The 17,045-nt window shown below is 55.5% G+C and overlaps 1 protein-coding gene across 1 annotated transcript in view; it reads right to left on the bottom strand.

Moving 5' to 3' along the window:
* Nucleotides 1-9,330: 9,330 nt before the first annotated feature.
* DNAAF8 (dynein axonemal assembly factor 8) overlaps nt 9,331-17,045 on the bottom strand; it is a 99,580-nt gene continuing 91,865 nt past the window's right edge. Inside the window, exons 31-32 of the mRNA XM_054516600.1 lie at nt 13,055-13,124; nt 9,331-9,469 (exon numbers count right to left, since the gene is read on the bottom strand). Coding sequence (XP_054372575.1) covers nt 9,392-9,469; nt 13,055-13,124 — 148 coding nt within the window. The 3' untranslated portion in view covers nt 9,331-9,391. The remainder of the gene's footprint in view (nt 9,470-13,054; nt 13,125-17,045) is intronic.

The following is a 17,045-nucleotide window of genomic DNA, read 5'->3' as shown; positions in this document are numbered from 1 at the left end:
GAAGAGCCCCGGAGCATCCCACGGGGAGCAGCCGCCGGCCGGACCCTGCCGGGGCTGCCTGCCCTTGCTCCAGCCTCGGCCCCGGGCGTCTCGGCTCGGGGCCGGGCCAAGCAGGAAAATGCTGCGGGAATCTCCGCCGGCATCTCCCACCTCCCACAGCGGCTCTGGGCACCTTCTCCCAGCCAAAGGTGTTTGTTTTCCCCATGGAACAGGCAGGGTTTCCAGAGGGTGTTTTCCCTCTTTTCCCCATGGAACAGGCAGGGTTTTCAGAGAGTGTTTTCCCTGTTTTCCCCATGGAACAGACAGGGTTTTCAGAGAGTGTTTTTCCTGTTTTCCTCATGGAACAGGGCAGGGTTTCCAGAGGGTGTTTTCCCTGTTTTCCCCCTGGAACAGGCAGGGTTTTCAGAGAGTGTTTTCCCTGTTTTCCCCATGGAACAGACAGGGTTTCCAGAGGGTGTTTTCCCTGTTTTCCCCCTGGAACAGGCAGGGTTTTCAGCGGGGTCTTTTGGCTGAGGCATGGTTGGGGGTGCCAGCTTTGGCAGGAGGGGGTTGAGGGCAGTTTTGGTCGCGGGGAGGTGCCAGGGCTCAGAGCACCCCCGGCCCTGAACACCCCCAAAGGTTTGGGCTGTGGGCTCCAGCTCGCAGGCCTCCCACGTTGCCATGGCAACTGCAGCATCCCAGCTTGGCAGGGATGGGAAATCTCCTCCATCCCCTCAGCGCCTCGCCCGGCCGTGCCTCTGGATCTGGCACAGGCAGCATCCCAAACCCACGGAGGAGCACGAGGTGCGATTCCTGGTGGCTCCGAGGGCTGGGCCGTGCTCTTCCTTCCTGCACAGCCCTCCCAGAGCCACACGGCTGCAGGGCAGGGGCAGGAGAGATTTCTGCTTTTCAGATGTGGATCTTCCCATTCCAAACCTTTCCACTTGCTCTGGATTTGTGGGGTCCTGGCAAACAGAGCATCCATCCCCCAGGCTGCCCCCACACCTTCCTGTCTTCTCTGGACCCTGCTCCCCCAGTTGCCCCAGATTTGGGGGCAGCAGAGCCAGGGGTGTCTCTGGGCTGCTGTTACCCCATTAATCAGAGCATCCTCACGGGCATCCTCATCATTGCTCTCGGCAGCCTCCCAACCCCTGAGCTCCGAGCCCTGAGAGATCCTGAGCTAATTCCTCGCTGACAGCAGCGGCACAGGGCTGGGGAGAAGCTTAGCTCCTCTCAGAGGCTGCTGCACCTCCACAAAAGTCGCATTTGAAGAGCATTAATAGAAGATTAATCGAGGTTTTAATAAACAGCGAATCGAGCGCTAATGGAGCCCAACTTGTAAGCCATGTGTAACACCCCGGGGGCTTAAAGGCATCCAGAACGTGGCTGGAACAGCTGAAAGGGGATGGTAATCACCCCGAAAGGGGATGTTAATCACCTTGTAGCCCTGAAGACGCCGCAGGGGAAGGGAATCTTAGAGGGAAGGCTGCAGGTGAGCCTGGGGCACGACCTCACCCCTCCCACTGCTTCAGGACACGGGGATTTATTTACAGAGTTTCCCCCAGCCCAGCCCTGGCACGAAGGCAGGCGGAGGAATTTGGGACACCTGAGTGCCCCCGGGGCTGGGGCCACAACGAAGCCAGGCCAGTTCACAAGGGAAGGCCAGATGTGCCCTGCAGTGCAGCTATTCCCTGTCACGGGGCCATTTGGAGGGGGCAAAGCCTGCAGCTGGCCTGGGCTCCCTCTCCTGGGCTCCCTCTCCTGGGGTCTCTCTCCAGGCCAGGAGCCCATGGGCACCTCCCTGCCCGAGGCTGCTCCCAGGTCTGACAATCCCAGACAGGGACTTCAATTCCCTCCATCCTGAGGAAGCTCCAGCTCCCTCAGCCTCTGCTGGCCTCACTCCTGTTTGTGGCACCTCTGCAGCCACTCGGGGCCAGGCCTGGCTTGAGGAGCAGAGCCAGGAGCCATTTCCAAGGACCAAGGTTCAAAGTCCCCTGGATCCTGTGAGTGTGGCTGGCCAGGATAACTGGTATGTGCCAGGCCTGGCTGCCCCAGCCTGCCCAGACAGCTGCCTTGGCTTCAGGGCCAGGGCCACTCCAGTGTTTGGAGGCTGCCAGCTGTGCTGGCCGTGGCTCTGGGCTGGACATGGACTCTGGTGTGGCTGGGTGGGAGCTCAGCAGCTCAGGTTGGAGGGACTGTGGTGCTTTAGTGGTCAGGAGATTCTCAGGGGTGTTCAGTTTGCTCCAGAGCACCTCAGTCACTTCCATGTGTTTGGATAGCCCCTGTGGGGGAAGGAACAGCTCTGCAGGGCCCAGGGCAGCAGGGTTGGGGCAGCCCAGGATTCTCTGTCAGGAGCTGAACAGCATGCAGGCTTCCCAAGGAGGCAGGATGCTGGGAAGGACAGCCCTGGGGACCAGCACCAATCCCATTTGTGTCACAGGGACCTCCCTGCAGGACAAGGCCTCCAGCTCCCAGTCACTGCCCAGCTGTCCCACCATCCATTCCTGGGAGCCACTGGCTCCTGCTGCTCCACAGCACCAGGGGCCTTTCAGTGCCCAGTGTGCTGGGAGGGGGAATCAGCCACCACAGCTCAGGAGCTTCTGCCTGAGCTCAGGAGAGGAGGAGCCCCACAGCCAGAGTCACCCTCAGAGCTGGGATTGCAGCTGTGGGTGAGGTGGGCTCCAGAGCCCCACGAGCTCCTGTGAGCTCTGGGAGCTCCTGTGAGCCAAGAGCACTCTCCAGTCTCCAGGCAGGGGCTGCCAGCTGAGGGGCAATGGCCAGCCCAGGCAGAGCAGCAGGGACACCCACCCCACCCTGCTCCCTCCTTCCCTCTGTCACCTGAAGCCTCCCAGGTGTCAGGAGGTAGGACAGCTGGTACATCACAGCATCCAGATCACAGAATTCCAGAATAATTCTGCTTGGAAGAGACCACTGGAGCTCACCTGGTCCCACCCTCCTCCAGCAGGGTCCCTCAGAGCATGTTGGTCAGGATTGTGGACAGATGGCTCTGGAATCTCTCCAGGGAAGGAGCCTCAAGGGCCCCTCTGGGCAGTGCTTGGTCACTGGAAGTTCCTCCTCATGTTGATGGTTCATAGGAATGGTCAGAGCTTGGCCTCACTGATCTTGGAGGTCTCTTCCATCCCTAATGATTCCATGTCCAAATAGAACTCCTGGGATCAGTTCCTGCCCATGCCTGGGCCCTGCCCCTCCCTGCACCCAGGGACACCGAGGGACACCGAGGGCTGAGGGTCCCTCTCAGCTGGGGCTCCTCTCCAGGCTGAGCAGCCCCAGCTCCCTCAGCCTTTCCTCACAAGGAGATGCTCCAGGCCCTCACCACTGTCTTGGGCAAACCAGTCACAAACAGGCCCATTGGAGCCACCTGGGGGTCTTGGTGATCTTGCTGGACACGTTTTCATCTTCAGAATCATCTCTGAAAGCTCACAAAGAGGTCAGGAGGCTCCTGAGGGCCAGGAAATGGCCAACATCCCACAGGTGTTCAAGGAGGAGACTCCAGGGGTCAGAGCCATTGGGTCACCTGGCAGAGCAGCCAAGCACAGCCTCAGGACAGGGCTCAGCAAAGCCCCAGATGAGGCTTAAACATCCCCACAGGGATGGATGGATGGATGGATGGATGGATGGATGGATGGATGGATGGACATGGATGGACAGGGATGGATGGATGGACAGGGATGGATGGATGGATGGATGGATGGATGGATGGATGGATGGATGGATGGATGGATGGATGGATGGACAGGGATAGATGATGGATGGATGGATGGATGGATGGATGGATGGATGGATGGATGGATGGATGGATGGACAGGGATAGATGATGGATGGATGGATGGATGGATGGATGGATGGATGGATGGATGGATGGATGGATATATGGATGATGGATGGATGGATGGACAGGGATGGATGGATGGATGGATGGATGGATGGATGGATGGATGGATGGATGGATGGACAGGGATGGATGGATGGATGGATGGATGGATGGATGGATGGATGGATGGATGATGGATGGATGATGGATGGATGGATGGATGGACAGGGATGGATGGATGGATGGATGGATGGATGGATGGATGGATGGATGGATGGATGGATGGACAGGGATAGATGATGGATGGATGGATGGACAGGGATGGATGGATGGACAGGGATGGATGGATGGACATGGATGGACAGGGATGGATGGATGGACAGGGATGGATGGATGGATGGATGGATGGATGGATGGATGGATGGATGGATGGATGGATGGATGGATGGATATACGGATGATGGATGGACGGAGACAGACCCTACAGTCCCTCAGCTGAGCTCCCCAGGAGTTTTTGTAGGCCCAGCAGCCCCAGTTGACCCCACACTGTGTGAAATGTCCTGGCAGAGTTTCTGCCTTGCTTTACTGATCAAAGTGGTCACTTTTGGGGACAGGCAGTGCTGGTGCTGCTGGGCCATGGCCGTGGCCATGCCAGGAGGGCCCAGACAAGGCCTTGCCAGCCCTGGTCCCCCGTGTGACCCAGTGAGAGCCTGCAGGGAGCTCCTGTGCCTGTTCTGGCTGAGCATCCCCCGTTCCCTGGGTTCATTCCCTGTGGGTGACTCATCCCCAGCCCCTTTATCACACAAAGAGCCCTTTGTGCTCCTCCAGCCCTGCCAGGGGGAGTGCCAGGGACCAATTAATCACCAGCTCCTGCTGCCACAGGCCTGGAGATGGTGCCCTGGGAAGGGGGAGGTCAGGGATTGGGGAAGGGCCACTGCCTGCCCTGTGGGACAGAACTGGGACTGGAGCCCAGGGAGAGAGTGGTAAGGCAAGGACCAGCCACCCCCTGTGATATCCCAGCCATGGAAGGGGAGCTGGGCTGGGTGTGAAGGGACCTTAAAGATCACCCAAACCCCTGCCATGGCAGGGACACCTCCCACTGTCCCAGGCTGCTCCAAGCCCTGCCCAGCCTGGCCTTGGGCACTGCCAGGGATGCAGGGGCAGCCCCAGCTGCTCTGGGCACCCTGTGCCAGGGCCTGCCCACCCTCACAGGGAACAATTCCTGATTCCCAATATCCCATCCAGCCCTGCCCTCTGGCAGTGGGAGCCATTCCCTGTGTCCTGTCCCTCCATGCCTTGTCCCCAGTTCCTCTCCAGCTCTCCTGGAGCCCCTTTAGGCCCTGGCAGGGGCTCTGAGCTCTCCCTGGGGATCAGCAGTGGCTCTTGGCCAATAGAGGTGCTTTTGGCTCTGTCAGCCAGAGCAAGGCAGATATTTGTGGGCATGGGAGGTGCCTGGCACAGGATGATCGAGTCTGGTGAGTGTGGATGATGCAAGGGCAGCTGCAGCAGGTCCATCAACTCCTCCTGCTTCCATGGACCTCAGGAGATGAAACCCAAGTGCCCAATTTCGAGTTTGCTGGGAGGGCAGCACATCCTGCTGCCTGTGCAGTCATTCCCAGGCTTGGTGGCTCTGGGACATTCCCAGGGCTCAGCAGGCTCATGTGCACAGGGCTGAAGCAGAACCCCACTCTTTTTTGGGGTGAAAAGGGTCAGTCTGGCCAGGCTGAGGGTGCTGAGCAGCCCATGTGGCTGCAGAGGGTCCCAGCTCCCCCAGCAGTGCCTGGTGCTGGCCCTGGGTCACAGCCAGGCTGGGCCAGGGGCTTGAGCTGCTCCTGCAGCTCCTGCTCAGGCTGGCAAGGGCAGTGACCTGGTCCCCTCCCTCACCTGGTGGCTGTCAGGGTCCCACTGCTGCTGGGGACAGCCAGGCAGCAATTACCAGGGTGCTAATTAGCTAAATCTGTCCTCAGCAGGAGCGAGGCTCTGCCTGTGCCCTGACAGGGGAGAGCACCCAGCACCTGCACATCCCTGGGGACACCAATCCTTCCTGGGAGGGACAAAGGGCTCACCTGAGAGCTCCCAGTGTGTGAATGAGCACAATGTGCCTACCCAGGGCACAGCAGGAGCTGCTCTGCCCCCAACACCCACCCCAAAGGGAGCTGGGGGAATGGGATTTCAGCAGCAGGCACTGTGTTCCCATTCCTGCCACAGCAGGACCCTAAAGAGTTAACAGCAAATGCCACCTCCTGTATTTTATCTCTCCTCCATTGAGGCAGCTCTGACACTGGCAGCAGAACAATGCAAAATTCTGATTAGCTCTGGTTTTCCAGCAAGAGGGGAGGCACAAGAGGGTGGGGATTTAATACTATTCTGCATAATTTTTAATCTAAATTCCATTTCTTTTCTTTTCTTTCTCCAGGAAGCAAACAATCTAGGGGGTTTTGTACTCAATTTCTTGCTTTCATAATCTAAATGAATTGTTTGCAAGTAGGAGCCAGCTGCAAAGCTGGCAATCTCGGATCAAATCTGCCTTTCTCCTAGTTCTTTCAATCATTAATTTGCTCCTCAGCTCTGATTAGCTAATCCTGGCTGCCTCGTGGCAGTTTCCAGGGAAAAAACAGTGCAAGAGCTGCAGCTCCCATGGATGGAGGGATGGATTCCTGGTGGTGCTCCTGGTTGTCACTTCTCCAGAGACAAGTGGGGTATTCTCTAGGAGAAAAGGCTGGCAGGGTTATTTCTGGCATGCTGGCATTTTGGAAATACCAGAGGATGATGCTTCCCCCTGCTCTGTGCAGGGTGTGCGAGTTGGTTACGCTGAGATTAATTAGCTGGGCTTTAAAATAGGAGCCCAAAGCACTGCAGCAGCTCCTTGCTCAGAGGTATCTGGGTGCTGCCCCATTTTTGGGATGCTGCTGCTGTGCCTGGGGGATGTGGCAGAGCTGCCACCTTCATTTCCTAGGGGGGAAACTGAGGCACAGGTGGTGGATGGAGCCCACAGAGCTCGAGCCTCAGCAGGGATGCCTGGAAGGGGATGGGAAATGTTTTGTGCCAGGCCCTGGTTTGTTATTGATCTCAGTGAATTGATCTCAGCTCCGAGGGTGGGCAGGCCCTGGCACAGGGTGGATCCCTGGATCCCTGGCAGTGCCCAAGGCCAGGCTGGGCAGGGCTTGGAGCAGCCTGGGACAGTGGGAGGTGTCCCTGCCATGGCTGGTGGGGGGTGGGATGGGCTTTAAGATCCTTTCACACCCAAACCATTCATAATTCTCTGATTTTATTAATTAATTTCATGAATGAATGAATGAATTGGCCTCAGCTCCTGGGAGTGCTGCTGCCAAGCCCAGGTGGGCTGGGGGTGTCCCAGTGGGTGTCACCTCCCCAGGCTCACTGCTGGCACTCACCAGAGCATCCCCTCACAATGTCCAGCTCCAGTCCCACGGGTGTGAGGGCCCAGTGACAGGGACAGGGCTCTGTGACCCCTGTGGCACCAGGCTGCAGGGTCAGGGCTGCTGCTGCCCCCTCCTCACGTGCAGCTCCACAGGGCTGCTCCCTCAGCTGCTCTCTTTATTCCATTCCTTTTCCAGATAAATTCCCCGAGTGCTGGGGGTGGATCCTTTTAATTTCCATTTGTTTCAAAGCCGTGCAGGGCTCACAAGCATGACAGAAATGTGCCTGGAGTGCAGGAAATGGCCTACTTAGCTGCAGGAGCAGAGCAGGCTCCTCCAGCAGGATGATCCAAGGACCTTGTCCTCCCCAGGGACAGGGCAGCTGCCTCTCCCCTCTCCAGTCCTGTCTGGAGATGTTTGGTCCCATCACAGAGCCCATCCAGGCAGAACAGGGCTGGGGAGCAGAGGATGGGAGAAACTTCCAGGGTTGGACAGGGCTTGGAGCAGCCTGGGACAGTGGAAGGTGTCCCTGCCCACAGCAGGGGTGGGATGGGATGAGTTTTAAGGTTTCCTCCAACACACACCAGGCTGGGTTTCTGTGATTGTGACACTGAAATGCTGTGTGAGGTCAGGCCAGGTCACTGTGTCCCCTCACACCTGTGACAGTCTCTGCTGGCTGTTCCAGGATTAGAGAGGGGCAGGGCTGTGTTAGGACTGGTACCTGCTGAGGAAGCAGAGCTTGCAGGGCCCCACCTCTGACAGCTCTGGGACTCACTGGGTGCTTCTGTCTCCTCTGCAAAGGGACAGATGTCAGAGGTGCCACCTTCTCACAGCTGGGAGGGAGGAGGGCTCAGCCCAGGCTCACCCCAGCACCCAGAGCTGGGCTGGCCACACTGCTCTGCCCTCCCCCCTGGGACACTCACAGGGACTGTCCCTGCCACCTCTGCCATGGCTGGAGCCAGAGGCATGCACAGAATGACAGAATGAGCTGGAAGGCACCCACAAGGATCATGGATCCAGCCCCAGGCCCTGCACAGACCCCCCAACACTCCCACCCTGTGCCTGGGCATTGTCCAAGCTCTCCTGGAGCTCTGGCAGCCTCGGGGCTGTGCCCATTCCCTGGGGAGCCTGGGCAGTGCCAGCACCCTCTGGGGATGAACCTTTCCCAAAATCCAGCCTGACCTGCCCTGGCCCAGCTCCAGCCATTCCCTGTCCCTGTCCCAGAGATCAGAGCTGCCCTGGGGAGGAGCTGCAGCCCCCCTGAGCTCTGCCCTCAGTCTCCTTCTCCAGCTGAACAATCCAAGTGCCCTCAGCTGCTCCTCAGACCCTTCCCCATGCCCAGCTCCCTCCTCTGGACACCAACAGCTTTAGATCCTTCTGATATTGTGGCACCCACAGCTGCCCCAGACCCGAGGTGGGGCCACACCAGGGCAGAGTCTGTGCCTGAGCAGGTGTGAGCAGGTGGGAACAGGAGCTTCCTGGGCTGAGGAGTCTTTCCCAAAGGAAAAGGAGCCCAGAGTGTCCCAGGAAGGCTGTGGGTTTGTATTAACAGCAGCTTCCTTTCCTCTGGGCTCCTAGAAAGGCTGACAGGACCAGCAGCTGCTGCAGGAGGAGGAAGAGGAGGCAGGGCCATGTGCCCATGGCAGGGAGCAGGGTGGGGGCTGGCACAGCTCAGGACAGGGCTGCTGGAGCACAGGCAGGTGAGCATTGAGCTGTCCAGCCTTTAATCTTATTGAACAGCTCAGCCTGGTGTTCTGACCCTCCAGGGATGCAGCTTCCCCTCTATTTCCATTCCATTTGCTGGGGTTTGTCTTTGGCTCAGAGCAGCAGCAGCAGCAGCAGAGTCTCTCCATGAAGTCCCTGAGGCCTGGGGGAGGTGGAGTCCCCAGGAGGCACCTGAGAGGCACAGAGTGAGCACCTGGCCCTGTGTTTGCCTCCTGAGCTTCTCCCAGCCAGGGGAGAGCTCCCAGCCTTGCTCCAGGCTCACAAGCAGACTGGCTCTGGATGGGAAGCACAGCCCCAGGTCACAGGGGGTTGTTTTGGGGCACTGAGCCTTCCTGCACCCCTCTCATTTCTCTGAGCCATGCTAACACCTCAGACTGTGTTTAATTCCAAACAAACAGTGCTCTTAGAGCTGCTGGTGCCTGTGTGTCCATGTCCACAGTGGCATCCAAGGCTGCCTGGGCTTTGCCCCTCTCTGCTAGCAGTCCTGGGCCTCAATTCTGTGGATGCTCTCTGATGTCAGGGGGTCAAAAAAGCAGCAGAGCAGCTCCTGGGCCTGGGGAGAAACCAAGGAAAGGGTTGGAGGAGAGCTGTGAGTTCTGTGAAAGGCAAAGAAACTTTTCTCCAGGGGCAGGTTTCCTGTGCAGAGGCTGTTGTGGCTGGATTGGTGCCAGCCCAGAGTGGCTGTGAGTGTCCCACAGCAGGGGACACTGCTCCTTGTGATGCTCAGGAGTTGTGTTTGCAAGGAACTGAAGAAAAGCAGCAACAAGCAAGGTGCTAAGTGGGAAATCCCCTCCCTCTCTGGCTGTTCTGCCTGTCCTTCCCAAGCCTGGCACAGTTGTTTGTGAGCTGGAGAGGCCAATGGGGGGCCAGGGGCTGAGCCCAGCCTGCAATCCTGGCTGTGCCAATGGGCCCCAAAGCACTGGGGATGCTGTGCTGTCACCCACCCCACACAGCCCTCAGGCCCTCCTGCCTCTCCTCACAGCTTTTGAGTCTCTTTCAGGGGACTGCAGCCCCTCTGCCTGCGGCTCAGGGGCCAGGGGCACACCAGGAGGGGCTGGGAGGTTCTCCCTGTGTTTCAGGTGTCTGCAGGGAGGGTGGCTCCAGGCAGAGTGGAGGGATTGCTGCTGCCAGGGGAGGCTGGGCTGTCTCTGAGGGACAGAAAATGTGTCACCTCACTGCTCTGATGGTGGCAGGTCAGTGATGTCACCGAGGGACACCCACTGTGTCCCCACAGCCCCACACAGCCACAGTCACTGCTGCAGGTGAGGGGCAGTGTCCAGCCCCAGGACATCCCAGTGCCCAGGCTGAGCACAGCACTCCCTGACCACTCCCTCATCACTGGAGACATCCCAGTTTGGGCATGGACCAGCTGCAGGGACATCTGGGACAGCCCTGAGGAAGGTCACAGCCCCTGATGGTGACACCAACAAACCATGGCTCTGTCACTCCCAAACGGGAGCTGTGCTGAGTGTGCCTGGCACCTGCAGGGTCACTGGGGGAACAAGGAACTCCCAAGGCCTGGATTTGTCTGCTCCTCAGGCAGGTGTTTCACCCAGGGCAGCTGGAGGTGCTCCAGGAATGCAGCAGGAGCAGGCACAGATGTCAGCTCTGCACCAGGCCACGTCTGAAAGCTGATTTCTCATCCTGCAGCCTAATCCCAAATCCCACTGGGAGCGAGGATGATATTCCATTTCACTTCCGTGGCTTGACTCCACCAGCAAAGGCTGCAGCTCTGCTCAGACCATGAGGATTTGAAACCCATGTTCATTTAACCCTCCTGAACTTTGCCTGATACCGAGTTGTTGCTCATTAGCTTTGCCCTGCAAAGCCTGGCTGACATTTCACAGACTCATTAGCAGGAGATCAGAGGCTCAAACATCATTCCTGGGGCCATCCTTAGAGGAACAGATTCCCGGGTGGGTTTGCTCCTCAGATCTCCCTGTGATTCCTGAACCTGCCCTGAACTTGGGAGACAAAGGCCTTGGAGCTGCTGCTGTGCTGTTTGTGCCCCCAGGGAGATGTGCTGCTGCCCCAGGACTGCATTCCTGCTGGGAACTCCCAGCTCCCTGCTTCCAGAGGGATTAGCCTGCACATCCCAGGCTGCCAGGAGCAGGAAGAAGGGCTGAGCATATTTGCTTTTTCTCCTCCCTAGCACAAAAAGCCCTCTAAGCCTCTCCCTGATAGGCTCGTTCCCCAGCGCCGGCAAGCAGCAGGGATTGTGTGTCAGGCACGGAGATGTAATGTCCTTTCAAAGCAAATCAGGAGACAGCCTGCACTTGCTGGCCTGTCACATTCCTTGGCAACAGCCTGGCACCCTGGCAGCAGCCAGGGCTGGGCTGGCAGAGCCCTGCAGAGCCGTGCCCCGGGCACTGCAGTGCTGGGATCCTCTTGGGAAAGGGCTGGGAGCTCAGGGATATGCTTGGGAAAGGGCTGGGAACTCAGGGATCCGCTTGGGAAAGGGCTGGGAGCTCAGGGATATGCTTGGGAAAGGGCTGGGAACTCAGGGATCCTCTTGGGAAAGGGCTGGGAGCTCAGGGATCTGCTTGGGACAGGGCTGGGAACTCAGGGATCCTCTTGGGAAAGGGCTGGGAACTCAGGGATCCTCTTGGGAAAGGGCTGGGAGCTCAGGGATCCTCTTGGGAAAGGGGTGGGAACTCAGCTCAGGAATCCTCTGTGCCCTCTGGAAAGGGAACCCAGCTCAGGGATCCACTTGGGAAAGGGGTGGAAACCCAGCTCAGGAATCATCTGTGCCCTTGGGAAAGGGCTGGGAACTCAGGGATCTGCTCAGGAAAGGGCTGGGAGCTCAGCTCAGGGATCATCTGCACCCTCGGGAAAGGGAACCCAGCTCAGGGACCCGCTGTGCCCTCAGGAAAGGGCTGGGAACCCAGCTGAGCCTCTGGGGCACTCGAGGTGGTTCTGTGGCATTAAAAGCAGGAATGCACACTGTTAAAAGCAGGAATGCACACTGTTAAAAGCAGGAATGCACACTTCAAAGAGGGCCTGGTGTCTTTTAAGGCTCAGTCCTTAGAGCACTGGTGCTTGAAGGCAGCAGCTCTGATGTGTTAGATGAGGTTACAAACACATCTCACTCTCCTGCTGGGCTTTTATTGGGAAGAAAAGGGATCCAGAGGAGAGGTTTGTCCACTTGCTATCGGTTCTCACTCTCCACGAGTCTTTTATCACAGAACCACAGAATGGTTTGGGCTGGAAGGGACCTTAAAGCTCATGTCCACCCCCCTGGCATGGGCAGGGACAGCTCCACCAGGACTTCCCATCTCCCTATCCCAACTCCTCAGGCTCTGCCTCCTCTCTCCAAACCTCTCATTTGTTTTGAGCTAAATTTTGATGATTACAGCCCGAATTTTGAATGCATTTATGCAGTTTATTCCCATTAGCTGCCCACATGTCTGGAGCTCAGTGTTTCCTTTCTTGGGCTGAATTACTGAGAAAATATTCAGCTAGACCATCCCTGGAATGGCTAATGGCTTCACTCCTCCTCTTCCACTTGGATTTGGGCTTCTGAAATGCAACTTTCAGAACACAGGACTTGTGCCAGCTTGGCCATAGGGCTGAGTGAACATTTCTTGTCACTATTTTTGACAAATATCACAGACACTTGAAATTCTGCCCTGTGAGGGTGGGCAGGCCCTGGCACAGGGTGCCCAGAGCAGCTGGGGCTGCCCCTGGATCCCTGGCAGTGCCCAAGGCCAGGCTGGGCAGGGCTTGGAGCAGCCTGGGACAGTGGGAGGTGTCCCTGCCATGGCAGGGGTGGCACTGGATGGGCTTTGAGGTCCTTTCCAACCCAAACCATTCCATGATTCTGTGATATTTTTCTCAGTGTTGATTTTTCACAAAAAGTAACAGAATTTCTGTGGAAAATATAGAACCTTTATCAATATCTCCAAATGTTTTGATTCAAAGCTGTGTCACCACTGTAATGTGGGAGACAGTTTGACAGGATTTTGGTCCCACCTTCCCCATGTTCTGGGCTCTCAGCCTAAGCCAAGGCTTGGGGCTGTCACCACCTCTGACTCACAAAAGTTATCATTTTCTTTGAAATTTCAACCAGTATTAACAAGTTTCCTACATCACAGAAGCCCAAAGAACACATATCCATACCACAAACTTCTCTACTTGCCTGATTCTCATTTTGGGGATAAAGGAGATGCTCTGCAGTGTCCAGGGCTGACTGGTTCTGCCAGCAGGCACTGGGGGCAAAGAGAAAGGGAAGCAGGGTTAGTTTGCCATGTCAGCTGGGAGGGAGGGGGGGAGCTGACCCAGCCCTGGGGAGATCTGAGCTCTGTGCCAGCAGCTCCAGCCACAGGCATCTGCTGCTGCTCCTCTTTACACAGCTAAATCCTGGCTTTTGCAAAGCTTTGTGTAAATGGCTTTGCACTATTTAAATACAAACCTTCAAACAAACTTTAAATACAAACTGGACAAGCCACGTCCAGTTGCATCAGGGTGGTTCTGGGGCAGTGGGAAATGCACATAAATCACATAAAAGCTCTGGGCAAGGGGCTTTTTCTGCACTGAGCTAACACAGGGAGCCTGCACTGATTATGTGACAGAGTTGGAAAGCAATTTGTAGTGAACCATTAGGTCCTGGCTAGAACTTAAACTATAGTTTAATACCTGTTCCTACTTGGTATTTCCCACATTGCTCACACACTACAGTTTCTTTATTCAGAATATTGCAAAAGTAGAAAAAATACTTAAGTCCTGTTTCTCCTTATGTTCACTCCCCAGGTGAAGAAACAATTCTCAATGTTTTCTATTTCTATGCTTTCAAAATACAAACATGATAAAAACACTTCCATGTCTAAGGAGTTTCACCTTTGCTCCAATTTCTGCATCCTTTTTAGACAGGATTTCCCTTACTTAGATAGCCAAAGACTTTTTTAGTGCATTAAAAAAAGCATTGTAAGGTTGTTGGTTCATTTTTAAAGTGTTTTCTGGGGGTTTTCCCCCAGTGCCAAGGGGAGCAGGCACTGCCTCACCAGTCCTGGTTCTGCTCTGGCCCTCCTCAAGCCACACATGACCTGACCTCCAAAGGTATTCCAGAGAAATGGGAAGGCAAGGTACCAAGCTCAGAAGTGCCTTTTAAAGGGACTCTGTGCACACTCGGAGCCTCAGGCTTGAAAATTCCCCCGAGGGTTTGGAAGCCCCTCCCTGCTCCCTCCCCCACAGCCAGGTATTGTGCTTGGCAACAGTTTTCCCTTCCTTCCCTGGTTTTCAACAGCTCCGAGATTTTACACCCCATGTGTTCATTTTTTTCTTTTTTTTTTTTTCTTTTTTTTTTTTTTTAATTTCTACACCTCCTTCCCCTCCAAAGCTCCCCGGGATGAGTTTCCTATAGGGATAACATCGCTCCCTGCTAGCAGCAATTAGCACTTGGTAAGAATGTTTCATCGGAGAGAAAAACATCCAGCTAAGTTCCTCAGCTCTTGGCTTCTGCTCTGATTGCATTCCCTCGTTTCAAGGCTGCAAGGCACAAAGCCTGGCCTAAACTCTAATATTTTCCTGCTGCAGCTTGGAGTTGGGGGTGCTTTAGCCAAACCCTGCCTATTGAGCTGAGTTAACCAGGTGAGCTGCTAAGTCTGTGCACAACACAGGTCCTGACAATCTTAAAGTGCTTTTTAAATGCTTAAACCATAGAGAAGTAATCACTGTGGAACCAGCATCACCTCTTAAGGCAGCTAAATCTGGTTTGTCATGCTTAAAAAGCAGAGCATGCCTTCCTTCCAGGAGTTGCTTTGAATCTATTGCTGTAAATTCTTGCCTCTGCCACCCTGCAGCCAGGAAATGTGGCTGTGAAAACAAGTTATGACAGGGAAAATTCAGATGCTTTATCCTGAGCCATCCAGGCAGCCAGATGCTGCCAGAACAAGGGAGGTGAGTCCCACATGGTTTTCCCTTGCCTGTGGATAGGATGGGGTCACTCCCCTCCCTGGGGTCCTCACTGCTCCCTCACCTGTTCCAAACACCCCCTGTGCCCTGTGAGCTGCCCTTGGCACACTCCCAGATTCCAGCCAAGTGCCAGGCTGCTTTTGTGCCCACAGCTGCATTGTTCTGTCCCTTTTTCTGTGCCCAGTGGGTTTGGTGCAGAAATGATGCCCTGGATGTCCAGGGAGCAGCCAGAGTGGGCCCTGCTGCTGAGCAAACACAACAAGGAGGGTTTGGGGGTGCCTCCAAACCCCCCAGATCTGAATGTCTGTCATTGACAGGAAAGCTGTAACAGGCTCAGGACTAGAGCAGCTTCACTGGCAGAGCCCACATTGTTCCTCTCAACACCTGATTCCTCTTTATCCCAGCCCATCTCTGACATCACAGATGGGAACGTCCCTCCCTCCCCGTGGCACAAAGCCAGAGAAATGTGGCTCAGCTGGGACTCAAGGGCTGGAAAATCTGGAAAATAATCCCTTCACCGCGGTGAGGCTCCAGCAGGGCAGGTATTGCAGTCTGGGTCCTGGCAGAGATAAATATCCAGTGATTTATCCGGGACACAAAGGGCTGATGGAGCTGTGAGAGTAATTAACCTCTGGTGTTATTTAAATTGAAGATGTCTTGGCATGAAGTGTCCTTGGGAGGCACCAGTGAAGTCAGGCTCATATTAAAAAGTTCGACAGCTTGACAGACAGAAAGGGTGTGAGCTCCTGATCTCCCTGAGGATCAGAGCCCTCCCTCCTCCCACCCTCGGGCACACCTTGCTGCCTCTCCCTTCCACAGGCATTTTCCATCATGAGGGCAAAAAACGTTGGGGGGTTTTGTCTTTGGTTTTTTGGGGCTTTTTTTTGTTGTTGTTGTTTTTTTGGGGGTTTTTGGTTTGGGATTATTTTTATTTTGTAGAGCTGGTTTGAAAAGTCTCTGTGATCACTGGGGGAGAGACAGAGTGGATCCTGGTGTTTGGGGCTGGATCCTGCTGTTTGGGGCTGGATCCATTAATTTGAGAGTGGATCCTGCTGTTTGGGGGTAGATCCATTCATTTGGGAGTGGATCCTGCTGTTTAGGGGTAGACTCTGCTGCTTGGGGCAGATCCTGCCCTTTGGAAGTGCCTCCTGACCCCCATCAGTCACACACAGGTGTTCTGGAGCTCAGCACAGAGGTTCATCCTTTGTGCAGAGCAGGAGGGGGCTGAAGGTGCAGACATTGGCACAATTCCTGCTGAGCCCCTGGGGGCTCTGGAAGCCAGGAGGAGCCACAGGAGGTGTCTCTGGAGGGGCTGCCTTGGGATTGGCCCCTGGAACCCCAGCCAGCCTGGAGGACAGGGGAGTGCTGGGCTGTTAAGCAGCACCCATGACTGTGGTGCTGGGGAAAATAGAGATATTGGGATCTGGAGTGACTCTCCCAGAGCTGCCTCCAGCAGTGACCTCCAGGGTTCCCAAAAGTTCACTTTTTTTCCATTGTAAAGCAGAGAAAGCTGGGAGAAATCTCACCACAAAGGCCTTGGCTGACTGGCTGTTTGTCTCCCCTTGCACAGAGGAAAGTTTGGGATGTGGCTCCCAAGGGTGTGATTTTAAATCAATGGAAGTCAAAATGGTGTCAGTAGCTTAAAAACATTTTTGCAAAGTTACCAATGGAATCTGTTCCAACCATCCCTCCCAGGTGTGGCCCTGGGAACATTTCTGCAGAGTGAGAACTCTGAGGTGCAGCCACGTGGATGTTCAGCTTTGATCCCTTGGAGCCTGCAAACCCCAGCATTCCTGAACCCACTGGCAGCACTTTCTGGAAGTGCTCCAGAGGGCACAGCCCAAGTCAGGATGGGGTTTTTGGCATGGCTGCTGGGCTGCTCCACATGGGATGTGGCACAGCCCTGACTCCTGGTGCCTGTGCCAGAGGAGCCATGTGTGAGCTGCACATGCCAGTGCCAAATACCAGCCCCTCTGGGGAACACAGGGTTAATTGCCCAGCTAATCACTCTGTTTCACTAATCAGTCCCTGCAGAGGGGTTCTGTTTGTTTTTCCAGGCTTATACATCCTCTACCCAGCATTTCTGGTGATTTATTTAAGAGGCTAATTTTTGATTTTGCTTTCTGGTGTTTATTTTAAGGTTTGGTTTTCTGTTTGTTTTGTTTTTTTTTTTTCTTTTCCTTCACAGCAAACATAAAATCTGCTAAGATATTTCTCCT

The sequence above is a fragment of the Molothrus ater genome, chromosome 16, assembly GCF_012460135.2.
Source record: "Molothrus ater isolate BHLD 08-10-18 breed brown headed cowbird chromosome 16, BPBGC_Mater_1.1, whole genome shotgun sequence".
NCBI classification, from domain to species: domain Eukaryota; kingdom Metazoa; phylum Chordata; class Aves; order Passeriformes; family Icteridae; genus Molothrus; species Molothrus ater.
The sequence above is the reverse complement of the archived record's forward strand: the minus strand, read 5'-3'. Positions and strand labels throughout refer to the sequence as shown.